The following is a 17,011-nucleotide window of genomic DNA, read 5'->3' on the forward strand; positions in this document are numbered from 1 at the left end:
ATTGAACCAATCCGTAATATTTAAAATAGTATAATAATATTACTATATTCGTGTTTCAATCCCGAGTACCAACTAAGAAACATCGTATAACCATAAACTTATTGTCATACAATTCTGAGGGATACGTGTACTATATTATATGTTTTATTTTGATTGTATAGCAACTAAATTAATATATATATGCTATATAGTTACGTAAATAAGTTATAATTTTTATTTTTTATCTTACACTACCGTGAAAAAAACATACACAGATGATAGAAGTTGGTAAACACACACTATCAAAATATAAATGTAATCCACATTCATTACCCTTCATAAAAATACGTTTCTGTTTATATTCACACATAGAATGTTTAGTATTATATTAAAAACAGTGGTGGAGCTTGTGGTGAACCTAAGAAACAATAATATTGTGTCACTCGAATCAAATACCTGTATACCCTGTAAAATAATATCAACCGATGTTCAAAAAATAATAAAATATAATATTTGTCTTATTTAAATAACATTTATTCTTAAAACGCTATTTTTATTTTATTAAATGTAATAAGACAATTTTATTTAAGTAACATTAGGCTCAGATTTTTGAATTAACTTTAAAATACGGCAGGAGATATTAAACATTTCGATTTCAAAACACTAAAATATATTTTTTGATTATTTAAATGCAATCAAAATTTTTGACATTTGACTTTGTAAGATCGGAGTCAAACGTGATGTATAATGGCAGTATACCATTAAAAAAAAAATCGAAATCTTATTATTTTACGAAGTTTGTGCGTTTTTTTTAATACTAATTTTGTACTAAAAACGTGTCGACTCGAACTCTCTTAAATAGTTAAATGTATGTCTGTGACCTAACTTTTGTTCGCATCAAACAAAATTTTCGATGTTTAACGACTTGCGACTTGCGTCATCACATCAGTCGAATCTATCAATGATAACATCTATAAATAGCAAATACATGATAAAATAAATCGTCATAATAATAATAAAAAAAAGTTCTAGAAAACTATTGAACTAGAAGTAAACAATTTACTAAGAAAACTTGTTTTCTTTTATACCTTTGTATCCTTTTCATTATAGTGTATCAGACAGTAGTATTTAACTTATTTATAATTAACTGTTTTGTAATCTAATACAAAAACATGGTATGCAAAACGTTTATCATAATATCATAAAATGATAATGGTAATGCAACTATTAAATAATTTAAATTCAATGGTCTACGAGTTACCTTTTTTTTTTTAATAGGTTCGCGGAATCGTATTATGATAATATTATGAATAATACTACCTTTACTTTTTAGATTTTTTTATCGTTTATAGATTTGAGTTTGTGTTGTAATTTACAGACTACAAAATTTTGATATAATATATTGAGTAGGTATTGAATGATTAATTGCTACGATACTTCAAGTGTATGAGTATCTATGTAATTTATAATAACTAAGTGTATTTAATATCATTAAATAAAAATAATGTATTGGTAGGTATTGTTTATTATGACGATTTCAAACATAACATCAATCATCAATGAGCTAAACAATAATTAAGTAGTACTAAAAGAAACTTTGATCGCACCGGATAATAACTTATAAATTGTATTTGCTCACTTTTATAATTGGTATAATTAACCCTTTTAAATAGTGCATTACTGGTAGATGGATAAGAAAAAATCAAGACATAATAAACCTAGCAATGAAATGTCCCTAAAATTAGTGGTGACACCAATTAAAGTCAGTCAACGTGATTCAAATAAAAGTTCTTGGGTTGAAAATCAGCAGCTTAATCTATACGAGTTTTATCTAGGAGGCATTAATGTCACACCTCAGAAACCGACTAATATTAAATATGAAGCTATAAGTTCCAATGAAAACTCGTTGGATCAACAAATTTTATCAAAAATATGGACAACTCCTCATATGGAACAAGAACAAGAAAATCATCTCAATACTTTTCGTCACCTCAATATTAAATCCCTTGACAATTTACTTGACAATATATTTACTGAACGACAATATCAAAATGAAGAAGGTCTGAATGAAAACAAATACGATGTTGGTTCAAACATTCTCTCGCTCAAAAATAATTTCAATGATGACAATTATGAAATTGAACTTACCGAGAGTCCGACGTTTAACATTTTAAACGTACCGAGCAGTGTTATCGTAAAAGGGTAAGACTATTATAAAAATCGAGCCTTTATTGGCTGTTGATTGATCATCTGAAAATATTATACGACAATTCAATTTAATAAAGATTTCAGAAAATTTCATTGATCTATAATTATCTAGAAAGTGTTTTATTATCTCACAAAAACACAAGACTCGCTTTTCAATATTTATGCTTTAATTAAAAATATATAGAAAATTTATCAATTATAAATATTGATTATCATAATTACCTGATTGAGTTAAGTGAAATATACTATAAATACAATTATGAATCGTTTATCGTTTATCGTTTGTAAGCAATTATTGTGTGCACTAACTAAGAACTTATGTTATTATATTATGTATAATTATAACTAATGTTAATTATTAGGCATTGAAGCACTTGTCAATTGATTAAGGTAATTTATCCTAATTGCCTACTACCTATATGGTTTATAAGATTTAATTAAATTGTTCCTTAACACTTATCAATGAATGCTTATTTATGACAAAAAAAAAAATTATGATCGAATTTCGTTATTTCAGACAAGAGGATTATGAAAGATTACAAAAGTCGAAAAAAGTTTATTTAAATAACCTAGCAAAGTCGCACATTAAAATCGACAATATATCACAAACAATAAATTCTCTCATGGAACGCGAAGACACGGAATGTCAAACCTCAAATGTCAACACATGTACGGCCGGTACTCAAGTCCACAATTTCAACATAATAGACGAGATGGACGTGAAAAAAAATTTAATCTCACCACTGACAATTGCTGGAAGGTCAAGTGACGTGAAAATTCAGCATAATAACATATTTACTGAGCACAAACTGCAGACTGAAACTATGGATGACGTTGCAGCTTCAGAAGACTGCCATCTCGATACGACAATGTTTTTGGAACGGATATTGGCCCAAAACTCGTTGGATGTAAAACTATTTTGGTCGAACGAGGTAGAAATGAAAAATCCCGACGATGAATCGATTCTAGACCAAAAAGTTTTCGGTCTTACCTACTGTCTTACACTGACATTGCTTGGTGACGCAGATAAGGGCATAGCCGTCAGGTGTATGCACTGGAACGAGACTGAGAAACACTTGTTGGCTGTTGTCTACAGCAAGTTGATGTACACCGATTACACCGACAAACAATACGCATCCGTGGCCGTGTGGAGTACGAAAAACCATAATACTCCAGAAAGGTAAGAAATATGTAACGCGTATCACGTGCTTCTTTTACGAGGTTATTAAAACGATATTTTTAAACCCAGTTCTTGATCTTGAAAAAAAGTACCCGATGAAGTGTGATGAGTGATGAATTAAAAAACAATTCATTATTTTGACTTTTTCAATATTTTATCACACTTCTTATTTTATTAATAAATTACTTCTTCATTTGACAAATTTGCATGCCATACCTATTATTAATACAGTGGTCGCCGCTTATAGTGTTCGCTGGTTATAAGAATCTGCCGCTTATAGTGATCAAAAATGCCAGGAACGGAACAAACGGCTGTTATAAGTGTATTTTTCGTCGCGTACAGTGTTCAGGTTTTCGGTTATTGTGATCAGAAATATAAAATATAAATATAATTAACAATAATATCACCTCTTTTTGTGTACAGAGAAAAATGAAAACTACTACGAATGACAATTTTATTATCTTAATCTTCAACTTTAATCGAGTTAATCTTATCTAATGTCACCCACGTGATGAGCGATACTTCATAATATCGTACATTCATACATGTTTAAAACCGTTTTCGTTCTCACAAGCACCGATATTTTACACTTAATACGCAGTTTGTTTTCATCTGTCGTCCAGTGTACTGCAGTATGTATAGTATAAAAAATAAAAATATTAAAATTATTAAAAATAAAAAAAAATAATACTACATAAATATAATTTTTACGTTATTTTCTATCTGTTTTTCGAGTCACCGCTTATAGTGATTTCCGGTTATAGTGATCAAAGTACTCTTGAACGAATGTGATCACTATAAGCGGCAACCATTAAATATATATATATACGCCACACTTAAAACAAAATAAACGGGTGCTCTAAAATGTCTGTAAAATAAATCAAGGTACTTAAACTTAATCTTATACTGCTCTCAGTCGCCCTCTCTTCACATCGAGCCCCAATTATCTACCAGACAGTTTGGAATTTTCGACTTTGATTATTCTGCGTCGTTTAATCGGTTTTAGATTCTACGAGTTCAACACATCGGCTATTACGTGCATAAAGTTCTCCAACCAAACACCGAATAATCTTGCCGTTGGATTCGATTGCGGGAAAATACTAATTATCGATATCTCTGAAAAATCCCTAACAATTGTGTTTCAAACGTCCACGATGTTATCGTTAGAAACTACCAGCATTTCGGATGTTTTCTGGACCACAAACATCGAAAATAAAATACCCCATGAAGTCAGATCAGAATGTCTAGTTAGTATAATGGATAATAATAATAATTTAGTTGTGTGGGTGTATATTATAGCATTAGCCACAAGATTTCAATCGAATATTCTTGACTTGTATGTAGATGGCGTGCAATACGAGTGGTTATATTTCACGTTATTGTTTTTCACTGGGAAAGTTTCACGAAAAATTAATCACGAAACTATCTAATAGTTTGATACAAGAAGAACTGCCAGAAAATAAATTAGACAAAAATAAAACGAATAAATCGGTTTTTCACGTAACTAAATTTATCGAACTTAACCAAAATGCGGATTTAGTGGGCACTGCGGACGGCCTCGTTTACTCATTTTCATACGACGATTTGATGACTCGTCCAAAACAAATTGTTTCTCACTTCGGAATTATCAAATCGTTGGAAAAATCGCCTTTCTCTCAGGATGTATATTTGACAACTGGTTGTGACTGTAACATTAACATTTGGATTGGTGATATTTTTCTTGAACCAGTAATAACTTTAAGTGCTGGCAAACAAATTGAAAAAGCTATTTGGAGCCGGTCATGTTCGACAGTTATAGCATCTATTATTGGTAACGTAAGATATAATTAACCAAATAAATAGGATAATAGTAATATTTTAAACAGTATTATATATTATACTGGTTGATTCAATAAGTATGCTTATCCCTAATTTTTCATTTAATAATGAGCTTATTCAAATTCCGAAGTTGAAATATCAATCACTCATATAAATAATGCTATTTAGCTAATCCTAGGTATGCCAAACAATGTTATTGTTATGCATTGTATATAAATATGTAATTTGTACACTAGCTGTTTATGTATTTCTAAATATTGTTCTAACTTCTAAGTTTAAACTACTGTATTATTATAGACTTCACACCGTTGTATTCGTTTGAAAAAACTAATATTATAATAATATCCACCTTGGTTTCGAGTGCGTATTTTATATACTACGATTTGATGTATCAGTTAAGAAAAATATTGTTAACTACCACAATATCCCAGTATATAATGTGATATTGTGATTATGAAACGAATTTAAATTAACCTCACATATTATTATTTAGGACAAGAACAAGAGAATTTTTATTTAGGACATTTTTTCTAAGTGGTTAATTTGAATTCAGTCCGGTTCTTCTTTAGTCACGATGTATATAAAATGTATGAAACATATTATCTCATGAACTTTTATTGGTTAACAATGTTAACATACAATATTTAATTAATAATTATTTGGCAATATTTTGGGTCTTTCAGACAACTGTATAACAGTTTGGGACTTAAGTGTGACGAAATATGATCCGATATTTGTGCAAAAAATGCCGAACCCTAATCAAAAATGTACCGGATTAGAATTTACGTCAGATGGTAAGCATTTGTGCGTGTCTGATATTAGCGGTAAAGTCATGGTGTACGTTATGTCGAACATTTTGCCTCACGATAAAGACGAAGAAAAAAATAATTTAGTGTATTCAATCGCAAAAATCATATACGGTCAAAAATATTTGCCCAGTGTTCTGATCAAGGAACGAAAGGAGTTCGCTGAAGTATTTATTAAACTGGATTACGAGACATATGGACGTACATTTTCCTAGCTATTTTCACATTTTTATACTAAATTATTGTCTAGAACTACCATATTAAAGACTGTATACATAATATATACTATGATGCAGTATGATAATTGTATTTACATTTTGATGACACATTAATATTTTGGATATTTAAAAAAAATATGTATTATGTATAATTTATTATGTATAAAACAAATGATAATCTGTATACAAAATATAACGATTGTATTGTGTTAAATTAATGTATTTATTAAATGTAATTTTTTCACGAATTTAAATAATAATACAGAAATCCTAATATTTTAAACATACTGCAGATTTACAAACTATGACGCTGAATGGATTATTTAATATTAAAAATAAAAAATTTTTAGAAATTACAAGAAAATCGTTTTTAAAGATTTTTAAAACCAAAATTTTAATCTCTAAAGAAAACTAAAAAGTCATCAGCATTTTAAAATAAGAGCTGAAGAAATGGGTGAAGTTTTGTCAACCTAAAATGTTCTGTTTAATATTTTGTAAAAAGTTTAAAAAACATCAAACAAATATCAAACTTTTGATTACTCTATTAATTTTAAATTGATTTAATGTAGCAGTGTAAGATTTATTATAACCATTACAGAATTCTATTTCATTATAAAAAAGCAATGCTATTGACAATTATTGAAGATTTTAATCTTTTTAAAATTAAAATTTCGGATGAATCAACTCAATTCAGAACCTGCTATATACCCATAAAGCGATTAAACTATTTTTATAAGATCTAGAAATACATTTGTAAACCAATGTAGTAATGGCATTGAGAATTGTACATGATATAAATATTAATTCATAACGAATTATTTTTAAAAAAAAAAGTTCAATTGCATATCATAGCGGGTATATATAATAGTCGGAGAGGTTTTGTTTATTTTACACGGAAATGAGATATATTTAATAAGTCATATCTTTCAAAAACTTTGTGCATGCCTATATAGTACAGACAATTGATATAATACGATACTCGCCAACCTCGAATTACTGTATGAATAATATGCTAGCAATTTAAAACCAGCATTTAACAAGTTTAGTTGACTGTCATAAATCGTCTTTGATATATTACATACGGTATAACCGGCGTCGTTAAAATATTGCAAATCTTTTTCATTTTTGATGCATTGAAATATTTTATGTGATATTATATTATTTTATTTATATAAATAACCTACATTTCATACAATACCTAAATTATTTATATTGGTTTTGTCCAGGTTAATCTTCGAAACGGATATACCGCGATATTTAGACTGGATTTTCTTGGCCGAGTAGAGGGATTTTCGAGGATGATGAGTGATCAAGGCTATAGGTATAATAGTTGGCTTTAGTTTCGTCCAGTTTCCAGTGGTAAACATTTCTTACTAACTTACTGTGCTCTGAGATTTTCGATGTTTTGCATAATAATTAAAAATATCCAGAGCGTATTGACTTTTTTAAAAATATTTTTTTACATAGTTTCAAGTTGTTAAAAAACCAACGCTTTATAAGATTAAATTATATTTTAAAATATTTTTTATCTTTATCATTTTTTAAGTTTTTACTTTTTTAAATGGCAACATAGTTTTTTAATTTCATATTCCAAAGCAGAATATTTTTCTAAAAATTTTGATACATGAAAATCGAATTTAGAACGAGTAGTTTATGAGTTATATTGTTATAAGTATTTAAAGTTTAGACAAGCGGAGTAGTGGACAAACATTTTGCCGGGTAACCACGTACCACTCCACTGTGCCAATCTAAACTTTAAATACCTATAACTCATAAACTACTAGCGCTAAATTCGAAATTTTAACGTAATAATAATAAAATTTTATTTTATTTTTTTTTTTCTACTTTCCAATTTCATCAATTGTTCTTATTGTTCTTTTTGTAACAGATTGAATAAAAACATTTATAAACAAAAAAAAAAAATAATAATAATAATAATAATAATAATAATAAATAGCTTTATTAATTTATGAAATTTTAAGTATAGGTTACCATTTGAAAATCAAAAGTTGATAGTGGTTTATCTAATAAATATAAGGGTGAAAAATATCAAAAATATAAAATAAAAAATTCAAGAAGAGTGTAAATCTACAATTTTGAAAAAAAAAATTTGAAAAAAGTCAATACTTTTTAAAATAATGAGTGTTGTTTGATAAAAGAATCACCCTGTATACAACATTATTTATTATATTATCGGATATTGTTTTTTTAGTTTTAGTTTTGATATTTTATTTTTAAACGTAAAGGTTCTGATATATACCTACATTCATTTTTTCTTATACAGATAGTGGCTTATTTAAGTGGGTACACTAATTATCTTGAAAAGTATTAACTTTTTTTGAATTTTGGATTCTGAGAGGAGCTAGGAATGTATTGATTTTACCATGATGGCATGATGTGTGTTTTTTATTTTTTTGTATCTGTCATCACGTTTTGTGGCAGTAAAGGTGCTTCGATTTTTGACTTCAGTAACTCGTTTGATCTGAAAATGAATCTAGTTGGTACTTTGGGGGTGGTCAAAAGTAAAAAAGTCTTAATATTTTTCTAAATAATCGGGATAAGCAAACTAAAAATTAAGGGGAAAACGGGAAATTTTACGCACAATCAGTTTTTGACAAAATCAATTTTGGTTTTTTATGTAACTTTAAAACAAATGTCCATAGATACATGCAATTTTCACCAAATGTTTATATAAGTATATTCTATCCATCATGCAATTTTCAAGAAATTTCGACTTAAGTTGATCTATTAATAGGCATATGCAATTTTCGATCATCATTAGTTTTTTTTTAAATTCATATCGATAAAAATTTATTTGTTGGGTAGAAAAGCTTGAAAATTTAATACAAGACTCCTAACATATTGTAACAATAGCAGTTGAAAAATATTAAAAATACATCGGTACAATTTTTTTTTATAAGCATTTAAAGTTCACATTTTGACTAAATACATAAAAATTACAACAATGTTCAAATTATCTTAGATAGAAATTATAAAAGTTTTTATTTTTAAATCTAAGATTTGAAAATTTAATTCAAGATTCGTTATAAGTTTGTCTACTTTTATCAAAAATAAACAACAATTAATTAAAGATTACTATTAATACTATTGTTCTTTGAACCTTAATCATTTATCAACTTATCGATTAATTGGACTTATTGGTTTTATTTTGTTACCTTGGATTCAACGATATTAAATTTATCACTAGCTTCTGGTTTTTACAATTATTGGAGAAATAGTAAAAAACACCAATACTTTGAGGAGCTGTATCTCACAAACCAACCAACGAAAAATTAAAATGTTAACACGACAATTCACGAAAAAAATGGTTTTATTAATTCATCGTATCTTAATTATTTGTTACCATTTGAAAATCAAGAGTTGACAGTGGTTTCATTAATAAATATAAAGGTGAAAAAAACTTAAATATTATACGGGTTTAGAAAAACATAAACCTAAAAAAAAAATAATACTTTTCGAGATGATTAGTGTACCCATTTAAATGGATCGCCTTGTATTGTTTCACGTTTCACCTATGATTTAGAGATTGCTTTTACAGTTTTACTCATCAAGTATGAGTTATATCCTTATAATAAGTACCTATAGTTGGCTGCAGTTTGTACCATTTTTTTTCAACGGGTAAAATATATTTAAAATGGTTTATTTACATGGATAATATTTTCCTCAGAAATTCTTTCCATTTATAGTTTTTACAGGTATATAATAAATATAATAAGTATGTCTGCATATTATAAGTCATCGTGTCTACAATTAAAAAATACATTTAAAGTACTAAAATGTGATTAAAATAGAACATTTTTGATTATCCGGTATTAAAATTTATAAAAATTCTTTGACCAGTATTGCAGATTTTATTTTATTTTATTTATTTTACTGTAACTTTTATGAACATGTACTGTATATGATATGTATAATTAATGAGTCTTTACGCAGTTTTTATTGTATGCATTTAATATTTCGTTGTTATTTTAACATAATGCTCAGGTCATGACGTACTTACTCAAACGCTACCCACGGTTGCCGGTGCGTGTGTACTTATAGGTACCATGTACTAGTGTAGACAATAGTAAACTAAGTAGTACGGGTAAAAACAATTTCATTTCCAAACCAGTTTTCATTTCAGTCTGTAACGATCGACCGACCAGTAGATCTTAGAAGCTTGACGTAGTGCGTTTTCGTCCGTACTTCCATTCAAATATAGAGCATTATTTCTACAACAATTCAATATCACTAAATTATCATGGCCACATTACAAGAGGTAAATACCTAATTTTAACGATAAATAATACAATAACATTGCGTGTTGAAAAATAATTGTCATTTTATTAATTTTGTTGTCTAAAGTATTATTTTTAAAACCAAGTTAATAATTAACGGCACGCGTTATAATATAAAATTTTTTCGTATATAATATAATCGTTTTCCCATCGTATGCACCAACAATTAAATTATTATAATTTTTTTTAGTAATCAAAGATTTTTTTACACACCGTGAACGAGAAACGACTTAACTCTCTCTAATATTATTATTAATTATACTGCATCAAGCAATTTCACATCAATTAAATTAACTCTTCGTAAAATTCTATGTAATTCACTATGCCTTGATGATGAAGGTCCATAATATATTAATATCTCGAGTTTTTATTTATGGGTACACCACCGCTGTAACTATAAAATATTAGAACATTATAACGTATGTTTTAATGTATAGTCAGTCGACACATTATTAATATTGATATTGAAATATAATATCATTCTTGTCATCGGTGATTTGGAAAAAAAAGTTTGCTCGTTCATTTTCAATTTTCAAATTTGTAATTTAAAATAATATGTTTACCTTTTTCTAAACGACGCTTTAATAACTATAATAAAGATTTCAAATAATAATTGTACAACACGTTTAAACAATACGTCGCCATAATGTCAATTATTTTTAATACAACGTATTTAAAGTATGCAATCTTTATTAATCGGTTTTATACAATTTGAATGCATTTGTAAATGTGTGGTATAATGACATTACATTTATACTAACATTGAGGTGATAACAATCTTGTGAACATTTCGATATAAGATTGTGTGTAAGTGTGTTAACACTTGGTGGGCTGTACACTTATCGATTTCTATAAGATAATATTTTATTTTACAATCAAATGAGATTTTAATTATACGCCATATTTTATTTTTGAAGCTAACTGTTTTCAAACATTTTGTAACCACTGAAACTTTTAAATTAAAACGCTGGTGTAAACCCTACTTGTATTATACATAATGTATTCAAATTATTATATGTTTTGCATAAAACATTTTTTTTTTTACTTCAATCAATGTCAGTTACAGTTTTACCTATGACCGAATAATGCATAACAAATTAATAATATATAGTACAATGTACAACATGGAATAAATTGTAAGTTTATAATGGATAAAATTTAAACTTGAGTTTGTCGGTAGTGTAAATAACCAAACTGTTAAATAGTTACCGATTTAATTTTAATCTTTAACGTTTCATTTCGTGAAAGTCTTAGCGTTACGTTACGTCCATTTACTTGATATTATATTAAAATAACATATTTTTTACCTAGGTGTTTAGGTATTAGATACGTTGTTTCATCATAACATTCATAACCATATGCATTAGTGCATTACTAAATTTTATCACAATTGTTGTTATTTTCTCTTTGAGCAGAGAATCGTGGAAACACGCGTTTATATAACACTATATATAGGTATATGAACTGTGGACCGCAGGGTTACAAAATAGTATAGCAATAATTGTCGAAAGCCAGAAAATTACAGTAGGTACGTTTTTGAAATCCAGCAGACCGTTGACGTGTACGCATTACGCGTATACCTATAATAAATGTCCTAATACGTCATAATTTATTTGAAGAATAAAAAGACCGCGCGGAACGTTATATACAATAATTTAAATGCTACGACATGCTATAATACGCGAATCAACGTGCAAAACGTATCACAATGATTTCAAAACGATCAAATAAAACTGTTTTCGTGGACGTGAAGTATACGTCATGTAATATTATTAGGTATATGACCTTATTACCACGACTGTGCATATCTATATTGATATAGCTTCAAAATATGTTATTTGGTGTAAAGATCTTTGCCGACTAAAAGTCAAAAACCTGTCACCACAATAACTATAGACGTCTATTTTTACACGTCGATGTGCCTATATCAACGTATATACAGACATAAGACAGTAAATATTGGTGTATGTTTATAATGATATTTTCAACAATAACACAGCGGTGTACGATGGGTTCGTGAAGTCGTATACCTCCAAGTACATATTACGTCCTGTATTATATAGAGTCCCCTGCAGAGGTCAACAACTCTGAGAAATATAAAAATAATTATTTTCGGTATAATACCTATGCGTACGTATAATAAACTGTATATGATATGTAACGAAGAAACATCGCGTCTGCCTTTATAATAGTATAATATAATATGTTGTAAGTGGTGTACCTGATATACATATACGCGTATTTACAGCCTTATAACCGAGAGATTTCTTCCGCTTCCGTGTGCAGCACTTGTGTAGTATAGCAAAACGTAAACAAAACGTACATGCTGTATAATCCTATTGATCATCACATAACATAACTTTGTACGTTCACTATGTACGTTCAATAATAAAAATAATAATATTATTATATGTGTTCGTGCGTTTGAGGTAAGAAAAAAAAACGTGTTCAGGCAATAATAATATTATTATCGTTGCAGGCTGGAAGATGTATAAACCTAAATAATATATAGGTGTATGATATTATTGTTTGTTGTTATTATTAATCCAATATATTTTGGTGTTACGTATGTACGTGTGTGTACATCTCGAAATCTCGTTATGATTGTTATTTTTTTTTTTCACAGCGTTTCGAAGCGGCCACCGAAGAAGTGAAAACTCTTACGAAGAGACCGACTGACGTCGAACTGTTAGAACTGTACGCCCTCTTCAAACAAGCCACGGTCGGAGACAACGACACCAGTTAGTACAATATACTATATTTTATTATTATTATGTGTGTGTGTGTTCAATGTGAAGTTGTGTATTTGTGTATTATTTAATTTTTGTTTTATTGTTTATATATGCTCAAACGTGAAAAATAAATTACGAAGAAGTAGAGTAGAACATATTTTTAGTATCACAAATTAAAATAGTATAATGCGAATGCATATACACAGTGCAAATTAAATTAAATATGAATAATTACATGACAATAAATTTCTATCGCACGGTACAATATGGATTATTATGTACTTAAACCTATTTCAGTATTGGAGAAACGAAAAAAAAAGCGGTTAAGTCGTGGATGTCGCTCTGCTGTACAGTAGGTTACAAGTGGGTTACTGTAATAAATGTAATTAAATTTGAATCCAATGATATTATATCATTGTATACGAAAAACGATTTTGAGCGGAGACGGTTTATCTGTCTAGGATATATTATATATTATTAAAAATGTTCATGAAAATTGCATATGTCTATAAATAGTAAAACTTAAATTTTTTGAAAATTGCATGGTGGATAGAATATACTTATATAAATATTTTGTGAAAATGTCATGTGCCTATCAAAAACCAAAATCGAAAACTGATTGTGCGTATAAAATTTCTCACTTTTCCCTTAATTTTTAGATTTTATTCCGGTTATTTATAAAAAAAATTTTACTTTTGATCCCCCAAAGTACCAACTAGCTTCACTTTCTGATCGAACGAGGTACTGAAGTCGAAAATCGAAGCACTTTTACTGCCCCAAAATGACAGACACAAAAAAAAACACATCATGGTAAAATCAATACACATTCCTCGCTCCGCTCAGAATCTAAAATTATAAATGTGTGTTGTGTGAGTTGTATATTGCTTATTCAGAGAAAATTTAAATGTCTTTATAATATGTCTATATGATGGTTAAGATAGAACTGTCGTTATAGAATATGTTAAGTGCAATTACTATCGATTGAGAAAGCCGTCAAGAAGCTTGAAAATAAAATAATAACGTCAACATACCTGTTTATAGTATCTATATACTTGGCTTATAAATATTCAATGTATTCTTAAGACGTTCATAATCATAAATTATTGTTGTTTGGTTAAGCACTTGGCAACTTTGATTCGATACATTGTATGATACAGTTTCTGAATCATTCATTTAAATATTATTAATTTCAATATTATTATTTAAAATTTTCCACTGATGTAGTGATGTCTATAATATTAATTTTCCGTTTTTTTGAGCCATTACATCCAGCACTTCGTCTGTAGAGAAGATAGACACTTCCCAATGTATTGACAGAAGAGCAAGTCCCGTTAAACGCTCATTTCCAGTTTTGTTACGAAGCAATGTTTTTAAGCGTTTTAGTGTTGAAAATGAGCGTTCAACTGCTGTTGTTGAAACTGGTATAGTGTTGCAAAGATTTTCAATAAGAAATGTATGTTTGGGTAAAACTTTGCATCACATGCATCCAAAATATCCATCATTTCAGTGGGTTTTTTTTCTACATTTACCCATTTTTCACACCATAATAAAAATTCAGAACAAACCACTTTTTCCGATATACGATCTTCGTAAAATATATTTACATTTTGAAGTTTTGAAACATTTTCGTTTAAGGCAAATTTTGGCAATAAGATTTCAATTGATGATAAAACAACATTGTTTTGTTTAAAACGGTTTTCCAAATTTAAAATGAAACCGTCTATCGATGGTACAAATATCGATGTTCTATAGTATTCTTCCGGTGTGTTACAATCATAATTATCTCTGTGTTTTTGGTTTTTTATAATGCGTGGACATACAATTTCTGAATCAAAATATAGTCCAGATCCAATGGACACCCCCCCCCCCTGGATACGTGCCTGTCGGGTTCCATAAAATCCTAGCTACATCAGTGTATATTTATTGTACTATTCGAAATATTTTACTTGAATATGGAAAAATATTAAATACAATTTTAAAGGTGACTAAAAAAATAGTAAGTAGCCCGAGAGCTTTCATAAGCGTTGTTAAACTGTGCAGTGGGTAATCAGATATGCGAGGAGAAAATATTAGATATTAGGGTAATAAATTCGGAACAGTCCAACAGGGATTATTTATAAATCAATGAATTGGATATTATAATTGAAACAAAACTGTAAATTATATTTTCGGCATCATGAAAAAACAGACCTTCATAATATTTCATCTTAATTATTATAATACATTCAATAACCTTTGTTGTTTGAACCATACTAGAACAGCTTCTTCAAGGTCCTTATGCTGTGCAGTGTACAGTTGTTTTGCATTAAGTGACGTTGTTTGAAACATATTTTCCAACGTATCCCGAGTCTTCCATATGAAATTTTCGACGAAGAGGTGTCAAATTCTTTTGCGATTACGCTGTTTTTCTCTCCATTTTCTAAACGCCCGATTATTCCGATTTTTTCGTACAACGTAAACTGTCGACGTGACATGGAAAAACGTCTTTACACAACAACACAACCGACGGTATTTGAAATTTGTATTAACTTGAAAACACCAGAATTTGTAGGAATAATGTTTATTATTGATAAATAATCCATATCAACACAACTAAAGATAATGTATGTCAATGATAAGTCGACCCAAATAATAGCCAAAAGTTCTTATCTTGCAGGTACTGTTTGTAGTAACCGAAAGGTAGTAATCAAATTCGTTTTATTTTACTCGCAATAGCCAATAACTCTTAATAATCATAATCGTTGTAGACGTTTATTTTAACATCAATCATAATATGAGCTCGTGCTGGGACCTGACGTTTTGCATGTTGTGAGCAATACCTATCTCGTTCTAAGCAATGCTCGTTATAGTGATTTCAACTGTATATTGCAATATAATACTTCTCGTTTAAATATGTATAGCAAAATGCTTAATTTAAATAAAATCTATGGGGACCGCTACCAATGCACAACGTTGTTATTCATCATACTTATTATTATATAGTTATTAGTATGCATTCGTTTACGCTTTATGTGACTTTTGACATTTCACGAAACTCGTACAAACGAAAAATTAACTCGTGTTTAGTAACTAGTAAGGGTGCATATTTTTGCATGATTGGCAACCAATTAAGATTAAAATATTCTATATTCATAATTAGTAGATGTTCATATTCCGAAATGTTTTCCAACTTAAAAAAAAATGAACTCTATACAAAATCAGGTGTGCATGCTTAGAAAATAAAACACTATTATAATATAATTTGTATTCTAACTGACCATTAAAATCGAAATTAATCTAAAATAAGTAAAACGTTTTATTCTTTGTCAAATTATGTGATTTATTTATTTATGTATGTATATATACGTATATGTCATACCTTACGTCTTACACAATATATAATACATTTTTATTAATATTGTAGGTAAACCCGGCATGTTTGATTTGAAAGGCAAAAAAAAGTGGGAGTTTTGGACCAATTTAAAAGGCACTTCCAAAGAAGACTGCCAAGAAAAATATATTGCAAAAATGGAAGAGCTCGTTGCTAAATATAGGGATTGATTTCTAAAAATATACTTAGATATTTATACATTTATAATTTACCATTTATTGTAAGTTTTTGTTTTTTTTTTTTGCTTTATTTGTTCACTTGTATTCAAAAATCAATATAATTTAAATAAATAAAATGTTTTCATTTCTATATTTTCATTTTTAATATGTAATAACATCAACAGTCAATATTAAAAACTAATGATTAACAAACTTAACTTTTAAGTGGATGGGTATATCTCAT

At 28.4% G+C, this 17,011-nt stretch overlaps 2 protein-coding genes across 2 annotated transcripts; both read left to right on the top strand.

The window, feature by feature from the left end:
- Positions 1 to 1,666: 1,666 nt before the first annotated feature.
- LOC149058954 (dynein axonemal intermediate chain 4-like) lies at positions 1,667 to 6,235 on the top strand. The gene is made up of 6 exons (XM_089219771.1): positions 1,667 to 2,181; positions 2,705 to 2,957; positions 3,003 to 3,367; positions 4,374 to 4,614; positions 4,712 to 5,177; positions 5,869 to 6,235. Exons 1-6 carry the CDS (start codon positions 1,667 to 1,669, stop codon positions 6,204 to 6,206), a joined length of 2,178 nt encoding a protein of 725 aa, XP_089075897.1. The 3' UTR covers positions 6,207 to 6,235.
- A 4,038-nt stretch (positions 6,236 to 10,273) lies between these two features.
- On the top strand, positions 10,274 to 16,918 carry LOC149058955 (acyl-CoA-binding protein homolog). Its single transcript, XM_089219774.1, has 3 exons — positions 10,274 to 10,488; positions 13,134 to 13,248; positions 16,643 to 16,918. The coding sequence occupies exons 1-3, from the start codon at positions 10,471 to 10,473 to the stop codon at positions 16,777 to 16,779; spliced, it is 270 nt and encodes an 89-aa protein (XP_089075900.1). The 5' UTR covers positions 10,274 to 10,470; the 3' UTR covers positions 16,780 to 16,918.
- Positions 16,919 to 17,011: the final 93 nt, after the last annotated feature.

Source organism: Diuraphis noxia, unplaced genomic scaffold, assembly GCF_037042655.1.
Source record: "Diuraphis noxia isolate RWA-SAM2 unplaced genomic scaffold, SU_Dnox_SAM2 contig0002, whole genome shotgun sequence".
NCBI lineage: Eukaryota > Metazoa > Arthropoda > Insecta > Hemiptera > Aphididae > Diuraphis > Diuraphis noxia.

Coding starts and splice junctions, on each gene's coding strand:
- LOC149058954 (XM_089219771.1), top strand. CDS start 1,667: ATGGATAAGAAAAAATCAAGACATAATAAACCTAGCAATGAAATGTCC. Junction 2,182..2,704: donor AGCAGTGTTATCGTAAAAGG/GTAAGACTATTA, acceptor TCGTTATTTCAG/ACAAGAGGATTATGAAAGAT. Junction 4,615..4,711: donor AAGTCAGATCAGAATGTCTA/GTTAGTATAATG, acceptor ACTTGTATGTAG/ATGGCGTGCAATACGAGTGG.
- LOC149058955 (XM_089219774.1), top strand. Junction 13,249..16,642: donor GGTCGGAGACAACGACACCA/GTTAGTACAATA, acceptor TTAATATTGTAG/GTAAACCCGGCATGTTTGAT.